At 43.6% G+C, this 10,426-nt stretch overlaps 2 protein-coding genes across 4 annotated transcripts in view; one reads left to right on the top strand and one right to left on the bottom strand.

Moving 5' to 3' along the window:
* Window positions 1-1,783: 1,783 nt before the first annotated feature.
* LOC115373816 (CD59 glycoprotein-like) lies at window positions 1,784-5,820 on the top strand. The gene is made up of 5 exons (XM_030072397.1): window positions 1,784-1,917; window positions 2,044-2,128; window positions 2,439-2,540; window positions 5,008-5,081; window positions 5,458-5,820. Exons 2-5 carry the CDS (start codon window positions 2,077-2,079, stop codon window positions 5,578-5,580), a joined length of 351 nt encoding a protein of 116 aa, XP_029928257.1. The 5' UTR covers window positions 1,784-1,917; window positions 2,044-2,076; the 3' UTR covers window positions 5,581-5,820.
* Window positions 5,821-9,402: 3,582 nt separating this feature from the next.
* LOC115370106 (CD59 glycoprotein-like) overlaps window positions 9,403-10,426 on the bottom strand; it is a 3,831-nt gene continuing 2,807 nt past the window's right edge. Inside the window, exons 3-5 of one of the 3 annotated variants that reach the window (XM_030066974.1) lie at window positions 10,248-10,361; window positions 9,854-10,075; window positions 9,403-9,769 (exon numbers count right to left, since the gene is read on the bottom strand). In XM_030066974.1, the coding sequence (XP_029922834.1) occupies window positions 9,888-10,075; window positions 10,248-10,361 (302 nt within the window). In that variant the 3' untranslated portion in view covers window positions 9,403-9,769; window positions 9,854-9,887. Of the gene's footprint in view, window positions 10,076-10,247; window positions 10,362-10,426 lie in introns of all 3 variants that reach the window. The other 2 variants (XM_030066965.1, XM_030066957.1) reach the window with 2 other exon arrangements.

The raw sequence follows: 10,426 nt of genomic DNA, 5'->3' as shown, positions 1-10,426 counted from the left end.
TGGTCCGGACACTCTGCTGTCAGCTGATCAGCACCTGGTGGTGAGTTGGATCAGACGGCAGGGGAGGCTGCCGGACAGACCTGGTAAACCCAAGAGGGTAATGAGGGTGGACTGCAAACATCTGGCTGAGAACTCTGTCCAGAACGTCTTCACTTCACACCTCCGGAGGAGCTTCTCTCTGATCCTAAAGGAGGTTAGGGACATCTGTCTGAATGGACCCTGTTCAAAGCCTCCATTTCTGAAGCAGCACTTTGAGCTGTGGTCAGTCATTGGTGCCTGTCATGGCAGTAACGCAAGAAGCTAGTGGTGGACACTAGCGATGAAGGAGGCCATCAGGCTGAAGAATGAGGCCCTCTGGGCTTGACTAGCACAGGGGAATTGGCTGAGAAGTACCAGCAGGCCAAAAGGGCTGCAGCAACAGCAGTTGTGGAAGCAAAAACTCGGGTATGGGAGGTGTTCTGGGAGGCCATGGAGAAGGACTTGGAGAAGGAGAAGGACGAGGGCGGGCCTCGTCCAGGCAGTTCTCAGCAGGGATGAGGAGGTCCTGACCTCAACTGAGGATGTGGTCGGGCAGTGGGAGGAACACTTTGAGGAGCTCCTAAAGCCTAAAGACATGCCCTCTGTAGAGGAGGCAGGTGTCCCTGGCAGAGGTTACTGAGGTGGTTTGGAAACTGCACAGTGCCAAGGTGCTGGGAGGGACGAGATCAGAGATCCTGAAGTGCTGAAGGCTCTGGCTGTTGTCAGACCGTCATGGCTGTCAGTGTCACATGGACGTAAAGGACAGTGCCCAGGGAGTGTCAGACGAGGGTGGTGGTCTCCATTTTTTTTTTTTTAAAAAAAAAAGGGGGGGACCAGAGCATATGCTCCAATTATCGGGGTATCACTGCCTCCCAGGGAAAGCTTACTCTAGCTTGCTGGAAAGGAAATGCCGGCTGATCATCGAACCTCAGATTAAAGAGCAAAGTGCAGGTTCCATCCTGACCGTGGAACAGTGGACCAGCTCGTCGCCCTCGCTCGGATACCTGAGGGATCATGGGAGGTGACCACCTGGGTGGAGACCGCCGGCAGACCCAGGACACGTTGGGGGGGCAGGGGCGCCGTATATGGGGGAAAAGTTAGGACAATTCCAAGGGCCCTTGCCTGACAGGGGCCCCAAAAAATAGGTAAAAACGAATATAAAATTATTAAACCATCATCGAGTAAATATATACATATATATATATATATATATATATATATATATTTTTTTTTTTTTTTTTTTTTTTTTTTTTTTTTCATGGGGCCCAAAATTGCTGGTGGCGCCCCTGTGGGGGGGACCGTGTCTCCCGGCTGGCCTGGGAACACCGTGGGATCCCCAGGAGGAGCTGGTGGAGGTGGGCAGGGATGGGCGGACCTCCTCGGCCTGCTGCCACCACGAGCTGGATAAGCGGCTGAAAATGTAGATAAATATTTTATTGAAATATTATAAATAATATTTTATTCAAATATCATAATTTTTTTTAATCAAGATTATAAATAATGTCTTATTAAAATCATAAATAATCCTTTGTGGTCAGACTTTATCCAAAGACACAGAGGTTCTCCCCAAAATGTGTAGAAGATACAAGCAGAGGAGGTGAAATGAGCACACACACACACACACACACACACACACACGCACGCACGCACGCACACACACACACACACACACACACACACACACACACACACACACACACGTTGCTCCTCCCTGGGCTCTGCTCTCGGCTGCTGTCAGTCTCTCTGTCAGTCTGAGTCTCATCACGGCTGCTGACCGTCACCACCACTGGAAATACTGCAACTACTACCACCAGTACTACCAGTACTACAAGTACTACTGTAATACTACAAGTACTACAGGTAGTACACACGATACTGCTGCTGCTGCTGCTGCTCTGGGTGAGTTCCTGTTTCAGCGGAACCTCAAACCTCTTTAGTTTTCTGCCCAGATGATTTTCCACTGACTGACTGACTGACTGTGTGTGTGTGTGTGTGTGTGTGTGTGTGTGTGTGCCATGGCTCCAGATGTGTGACTGACTGAGCTGTGCTGACGTGAAAATGAAGCGCTCCCTGGGGATCTTTGTGCTTTGCTCCACTCTGATCGGACTGGGTATGTCGCAGTGTGTTTGTGTGTGTTTGTGTGTGTTTGTGTGTGTTTGTGTGTGTGGGTATGTGTGTGTGTGTCTGTGTTAAAAATGTTGATGTATAAACTGCAGTAACACTAATATCATTACTGTTAATATTATTATTACCTTTATTATTGTTATTAGTAGTAGTAGTAGCAGTAATATTGCATTATTAGTAGTATTAGTAGTAGTATTGGTAGCAGTATCAGCAGTAGTATCATCAGTACTATCAGCGGTAGTATCAGTAGTTGTATCAGCAGTAGTATTACTAACAGTACCATGTGCTGTGTGCAGGCTCGTGTATTCGCTGTTTCAGCTGTAAGGATTACACGGCCAGCTGCTCCAAACAACGAGAGTGTAGCTACGACGACGCCTGTCTCACTCTCACCGAGAGAGGTACCTGTCTGTCTGTCTGTCTTCATTCTAAACTGGGTGTACTGTGCCTTTAAAAGTGCTTCAGGTGTAGGAAGAGCTTTACTAACCACAAAGTTTTTAAGTGTTAAAGTTTTGAATTTTTAAAGTTTTAGTGTTTAGTGACGTGTTAAAGTGTTGACGTGTTAAAGTGTTGACGTGTTAAAGTGTTAAAGTGCTGACGTGTTAAAGTGTTAAAGTGTTGACATGTTAAAGTGTTGACGTGTTAAAGTGTTAAAGTGCTGACGTGTTAAAGTGTTAGTGTTGACATGTTAAAGTGTTGACGTGTTAAAGTGTTGACGTGTTAAAGTCTTGACGTGTTAAAGTGTTAGTGTTGACATGTTAAAGTGTTGACGTGTTAAAGTCTTGACGTGTTAAAGTGTTGACGTGTTAAAGTGTTGACGTGTTAAAGTGTTAAAGTGCTGACGTGTTAAAGTGTTGACATTTTAAAAGGTTGACGTGTTAAAATGTTAGTGTTGACATGTTAAAGTGTTAAAGTGTCGAAATGTTGACGTGTTGACGTGTAAAAGTGTTAAAGTGTTGACGTGTTAAAGTGTCGAAATGTTGACGTGTTAAAGTGTTAAAGTGTTGACGTGTTAAAGTGTCGAAATGTTGACGTGTTGACGTGTTAAAGTGTTGACGTTTTATAGTGTTGACGTGTTATAGTGTTGACGTGTTATAGTGTTGACGTGTTAAAGTGTTAAAGTGTTGACGTGTTAAAGAGTTGACGTGTTAATGTTGATGTGTTATAGTGTTGACGTGTTAAAGTGTTAAAGTGTTGACGTGTTATAGTGTTGACGTGTTAAAGTGTTAAAGTGTTGACGTGTTAAAGAGTTGACGTGTTAATGTTGACGTGTTATAGTGTTGACGTGTTAAAGTGTTAATGTGTTGACGTGTTAAAGAGTTGATGTGTTAATGCTGACGTGTTGATGTGCTGACGTGTTAAAGTGCTGACGTATTGATGTGTTGATGTGTTAAAGTGCTGACGTATTGATGTGTTGACGTGTTCAAGTGCTGACGTGCTGACGTGTTGATGTGTTGACGTGTTGATGTGTTGACGTGTTAAAGTGTTGACGTGTTAAAGTGCTGACGTATTGATGTGTTGACGTGTTAAAGTGCTGACGTATTGATGTGTTGACGTGTTAAAGTGCTGACGTGTTGATGTGTTGACGTGTTAAAGTGTTGACGTGTTAAAGTGCTGACTTATTGATGTGTTGACGTATTAAAGTGCTGACGTATTGATGTGTTGACGTGTTCAAGTGCTGACGTGTTGATGTGTTGACGTGTTGATGTGTTGACGTGTTAAAGTGTTGACGTGTTAAAGTGCTGACGTATTGATGTGTTGACGTGTTAATGTGCTGATATATTGATGTGTTGACGTGTTCAAGTGCTGACGTGCTGACGTGTTGATGTGTTGACGTGTTAAAGTGCTGACGTGTTGATGTGTTGACGTGTTAAAGTGCTGACGTGTTGATGTGTTAAAGTGTTGACGTGTTGATGTGCTGACGTGTTAATGTGCTGACGTGTTAAAGTGCTGACGTGTTAAAGTGCTGACGTGTTGATGTGTTGACATGTTAAAGTTCTGACGTGTTAAAGTGCTGACGTATTGATGTGTTGACGTGTTCAAGTGCTGACGTGCTGATGTGTTGATGTGTTGACATGTTGATGTGCTGACGTGTTGATGTGTTAAAGTGTTAAAGTGTTAAAGTGTTGATGTGTTGACGTGTTAAAGTTCTGACGTGTTGATGTGTTAAAGTTCTGACGTGTTAAAGTGCTGATGTGTGTTGATGTGTTGACGTGTTAATGTGCTGATGTGTGTTGTGTTGACGTGTTACAGTGCTGATGTGTGTTTATGTGTTGACGTGTTAAAGTGCTTATGTGTTGACGTGTTGATGTGTTGACGTGTTAAAGTGCTGACGTGTTGATGTGTTGATGTGTTGACGTGTTGATGTGTTGATGTGTTGACGTGTTGATGTGTTAAAGTGCTGACATGTTGACGTGTTGATGTGTTAACGTGTTAAAGTGCTGACATGTTGACGTGTTGATGTGTTGACGTGTTAAAGTGCTGACATGTTGACGTGTTGATGTGTTGACGTGTTAAAGTGCTGACGTGTTGACGTGTTGATGTGCTGACGTGTTAAAGTGTTGACATGTTGATGTGTTGATGTGTTGATGTGTTGACGTGTTGATGTGTTGACGTGTTAAAGTGCTGACGTGTTGATGTGTTGACGTGTTAAAGTGCTGACATGTTGATGTGTTGACGTGTTAAAGTGCTGACATGTTGACGTGTTGATGTGTTGACGTGTTAAAGTGCTTATGTGTTGACGTGTTGATGTGCTGACGTGTTAAAGTGTTGACATGTTGATGTGTTGATGTGTTAAAGTGCTGACGTGTTGATGTGTTGACGTGTTAAAGTGCTGACATGTTGACATGTTGATGTGTTGTGTTGCAGGAGGCCAGACGTTCCGTCAGTGTCTGAAGTATTCGGACTGTGAGTACAGCCGGCTGGCCCAGATGTTCCCCCAGGTACTGCTCTGCTCTGCCCCCTGCTGGCCACATCTGTTCTGTTCTGTTCTACTAAACGCAGTTCTACTCTGTTTGAAACGTGTGTTGTCCTTGTTTGGAAACAAAACAACAACAACATGTCATTATTCAGGTTATTTGAAAAACAATATTCATGTTTTTTCATTTTGCATCTAGAAATGAAGCACGCAGATCACACCCTGCATGTTTTCTCATGATGTCAATACCAATACTGATTATTGATTAGTCATATTGTTGTACTGTCACAGCATGTTATTGATACGTGGTTATTGATCATATTAACCACCCCGCAGGTACAGATTAAAATGGATTCCTGCTATATTGATAAACTGATAAGTTTATTGATCGTGTTTTTCAGGTCTCCAGTTTCACCTTCAAGTGCTGCAACTCTGACCTCTGTAACTCCGCCCCCTCCTCAGCAGCCAGCTCTCTGATTGGTCTGCTGGCCTCTGTGGCCGTCATCTGGTGGTGCATGCACTGAAGAAACACACACACACACACACACACACACACACACACACACACACACACTAACCCTGCTCTGCTGGTGGGAGCGGAGCGGCTCTGTAGCGCCCCCTGTGGACAAAACACATGATTAATAATCCATAATCCATAAATCAGCGAGCTCATAATCCCAGTTCCCCAGTCAGACGTCGTCATGCTAACTGTGTGTGTTCGCAGTAATGTTTAAATAAAGATTAAACTGAGCCTGTAAATGAGTTTAAACAATGATTAAATTAATTAAAGAGATCTGTGTGTGTGTGTGTGTGTGTTCCTGTGAGAACTCAGCCTCTGATTGGTCGGAGGATGTTTCTGGTTCCTGTCACTGTTTACTGGTTTCTGACGTTTTCTGCTCATTTCTTCTCCTTCTTTTTCTGAATTTTTTTTTTCTCATTTTCTAACCCGAATTGTTATTTGTAATAATTTTATTTTTTCATAATAACATATATTTGTAATAACTGTAAAGTTTTCTTGTTTTTATTATTCTTATTTTAAATTTCCTGATCATGTCTGACTAATTAGCATAGCTCCATTTGTTTTTCTTGTTTTTTTTTTTATTTTCTGGTAATTTTCTGGGAAAGTTACTGCAACTCTTTATTAATTTATGTTTATTTTTTTTTGTTAATTGTCTGGGACGTTTTTCTAACAATCCAGTGACTTTTTTTGTTTGGATGGAGTAATTTATTTTTTAAATAAATTTCTTGCATTTAATTTTCATTTTATTTAACAGTTCTTTGTAGTAATTTTATGGTAATTTTCTTGCAATGTAATTTTAAAAGTAGCTGTAATAATTGTCAACAATTTACTTATTTTTTCATTTATACATTTTACTTTTTTATCTTATTTCATGATGTTTTACTAATTTTCTGGCAATAATAAAGACCTGTTGTTGTTCTCTGTCGTGTTTTTTTTTGTTTTGTTTTGTTTTGTTTTGTTTTGTATTGTTTTTTTTTGTTTGTTTGTTTGTTTTTTGGGGGGGGGGGGGGGGGTGTCAACAAACAAACACAAATAAATTCTTATAATCCATACGGCATGTCCACACCACTGAGAGGTGACGTATTCCCACAGCAAATCACATCAACAAACAGAAAAGTGACCAATCACAGGAGGAGGAGCAGAGGGATTTCTGTCTTAACCAATCAGAGGTCAGCTTTAGCTTTAGCTCGTTAGCTCACATCAGGAAAAGGCCGTGGAGTTTTGTTTTGTTTTTTTGTTGAGTATTAAATTGTTCAGATGCCGTACAGGACAAATACAACTAAACCCTTAGCGCTGAGTACAGTGTGTGGATTTTTTAAATGAACAGAACAAATGCAGTTGAGTAAAGACATGATGTGTTTCTGTTCAGTTCAACTTTATTGTTGTTTATTTATTTATTGTTCATTCTTGTGAGCAAAATGCAGAGAAGTGTCTTTGTCTTCCACAGAACAGTCAGGTGGGTCTGTCATTATAATAATGCAGTAACATTTCAACTACCTTTGGGTTTTTGTAATCAGATTACAGTCACTTCACTCAGATTACAGTCACTTCAATAATAAGTGTTACAGTAGGGAGAAAAAAATACACAAATTTACTAGAGAAAACTCTACTTCTGAGATTAAAATCATAAATTTAATGGGAAAAACTCACAAATTTGAGAAAAAAAACATTCTGAGATTAAAAGGCAACAAATTTAGTCATTGAGGTTGTGTCATGGGGTTGTGGGTTCAAGCCTGAGCAAACTGAAATTTAAGATCCAACATCCCAGAACCAACATGTGAGCCTGCAGGCCTCTGTGGCTCAGAGTGTCGCTCCTCTGCCTGAACGCCTGCAGGTCGTGGGTTCGAGTCTGATGGAAGGCTCCTTTGAAAAGCAGCATCTCTAATAAAAACTTTAAAACTCTGAAGCTGAGGGTGATTCACTTCTGAGAAAAGCTCATGAGGTTGAGGGTTCAAGACCAACCAAATATGTAACTTTTGAAAACCATCAACCCACAATAAAGACTAAAAAGCCTAAGAGACAAACCACAAGGCTGTAAGAGTTTGTGGCTCCAGGTGTTTGTCCTCTGGATGGAGGTCTTGAGGTTGTGGGTTCAAGCCTTAGGAAAGCTCTGACTTTTGAGATCAAACACCCCAAATAAAAACTGAAAAGTCTCAGAGACAAAACAAACACCTGCAGGACTCGGTGGCTCCAGGTGTTTGTCCTCTGCATGGAGGTCTTGAGGTTGTGGGTTCAAGCCTTTGGAAAGCTGCTTCTTTTGGAAGACCTCATCCAGAGTAAAGACTGAAAAGTCCAAGAGACAAAGCAAACACCTGCAGGACTCGGTGGCTCAGAGTGTCGGTCCTCTGGCTGAAGCTCCGCAGGTCGTGGGTTCGAGTCTGAGGGCCTCTTTGACTTTTGAAGAGCGACATCCAAAGGAACGCTTGAAAAGCTCCTACAGCAACACAGACGTCGCTTGTCCTGGGTGGCGTGACGTGTCGGTCGACCGCAGGAGCCTTTTGAGGCGGCAGGTTCGAGCCCGGCTTTGCCGCTCAGTGAATTTTGAGCGTCCGCGTCTGGAGTGAAGACTTAAAAGCGCCCGGAGAAGAGCTGTGAGTGTGCCTGTGGGCTGGTGGCGCGATGGTAACGTTCCTACCAACATCAGCAGTGGCTGATCCAGCGGCTGGTTCGATTCCCCTCTCCGCTCCTGGTAACCGGCGCTCCCCGCAGTGGCGGGGTCGGGGGGGGGCCGTGTCCTCCCCCGGCCTTCTGGAGGTCCGTCAGCAGGGGGTTATGAAGCGGAAAACGCCGCCTATCTGAGGTTTTACTGAACAGAGGGAAGCCGCATCACATTAAAAATGTTGAAAAGGTTGGAAGAAGTTTCATAAAGTAGTAGAAAGAAAGAAGTAGTGGATTAGCTGCAGGTAACTGTTTGAGCTTGTTAAGGCTAACAAAGGAAGTTGTGTTGAGTTTAGTAGAAAGACGAAAGGAAGTAGTTTAAAAATGTTGGAAGAAGTTTTGCCAGATGGAGACAGAAGTTCCATCTGCTGCTGCAGTTTTGGCAGGAAAGAGACACTTTGAGACTGAAGAGCCAAACTTGTTGGTATTCAGATGGTTGATTGATTGATTGGGTCTTGGTCTGTCCCCTGCTGCAGAAGCCTTTCATCCAAACTGGGGCCGTGTGTTGAACAGAAAGCCTCACTGTCTGACCTGTTGGGAATCAAACCAGCGACCTCGGTGCTTCTCCTCCTCATGCAGCCTCTTCTCTCGTCTCTCTGGACGAGGAGGAAAACACAGCAGCAGTCGGGGCTCGAACCTGCGACCCGTCCCTCTGCCAGCACGCTGACCTGAGGCTGATCCAGGTGAGCTAACCCTCAGCTCCACCAGACCTGAGACCAGCTCTGAGACGTTCAGGTGTCTCTGTGTGCTGGGAGAAAGCAGATCCAGCAGTGCTGTCACGCCTGCTGAATTTACGAGGAAAAAACTGAAAATTCTGACATTATAAACTCACAAATTTATGCAAAAAGAAAAAAAAAAAGTGAGAACTGGTGTTCCTCCTGTGGGATCCAGTCAGAAGGAAATCCTGCTGGTTTGAGCCCAGAATCACACTTTTTTTTTTTTTTTATCTAGCCTACTGTTTATTTTATTTTTTTAAATCCAGTTTCAATTTGCTATTTGTGGTTTATATTTTTGATTTTTCTTCATGTCTTACCGACCTGAGCTCTGGTGCTTCTGGACACACACACACACACACACACACACACACACACACACACACACACACGCTGTGTTTCATTTGTGCTCCACTGGTTTTATGAAAAGTGAAATAAACAGTGAAACCTGTGAATCAAGCAGCGTCACACTTTATTATCCAACAAAAACAAAAACACACAAATCAAATTCAAATCAGCAGAGAAACAGAAACATGAGAATCAAACGTCTGCAGAAACTTTATTCATCTTAAGAAAACAAGAAGAAGACGGTCTGCAGATTAAGTGCTAAATATGGTTCTTACAAAACACTCCTTCAACCAAGTAGAGAAGGCGTGTGCACGTGCGTGTGCACGTGCGTGTGCATGTTACAAAACAGTCATGGCAGCTCAGATTCACTTCAGCCAGATTACAGAGTGAGCAGTGCCTTAATACTGATGAAGCAGTGCAGGGCGGGATTACCACTTCATCCTTCATCTGAATTGACAGATTATCAGGATGTGTGTGTGTGTGTGTGTGTGTGTGTGTGTGTGCGTGTGTGTGTGTGTGTGTGTGTGTGCGTGAGCGTGTGTGTGTGTGTGTTTCTGTGTGTGTGTGTGCGCGTGTGTGCGTGTGTGTGTGTTCAGAGCAGGGCCCAGCAGAGGGCGGCCAGCCCGCCCAGCAGGCCAATCAGAGGGCGAGCGGGCGTGGCGTGGGCGGAGTTACAGAGGTTGGAGCTGCAGCAGCTCATCTTGAAGTTGCCGGTGTACTGCTGCTTGAGCTTGTCAAAGTCACAGTCGGCACGAACAATACACCTGGTGACCTTCACACCTGCAGCACACAGAGAGGTCATCACCATCATCATCATCATCATCGCCATCATCACCATCATCATCATCATCACCATCTTTACTCTCAATATATTACCACTATCATCATAACACATCAGGACACAGGCTCCTGTGTGTGTGTGTGTGTGTGTGTGTGTGTGTCTGTGTCTCACCTGTGCCTGTCATCGTGAGGTCCAGGCAGTTGTCCTCATTGGCTGAGCACTGCTGGACGCTGCTGCAACTGCCGCTCGTCCCCGAAGGACACGAGTAACACTGCAGACCCTCGCCTGCAACGATCAATACAGCCAATACACCCTGATCAATTATCAATACAGCCCACACACCCTGATCA

Source organism: Myripristis murdjan, chromosome 2 (assembly GCF_902150065.1).
Source record: "Myripristis murdjan chromosome 2, fMyrMur1.1, whole genome shotgun sequence".
NCBI lineage: Eukaryota > Metazoa > Chordata > Actinopteri > Holocentriformes > Holocentridae > Myripristis > Myripristis murdjan.
This window is presented reverse-complemented; position numbering and strand designations above follow the sequence as displayed.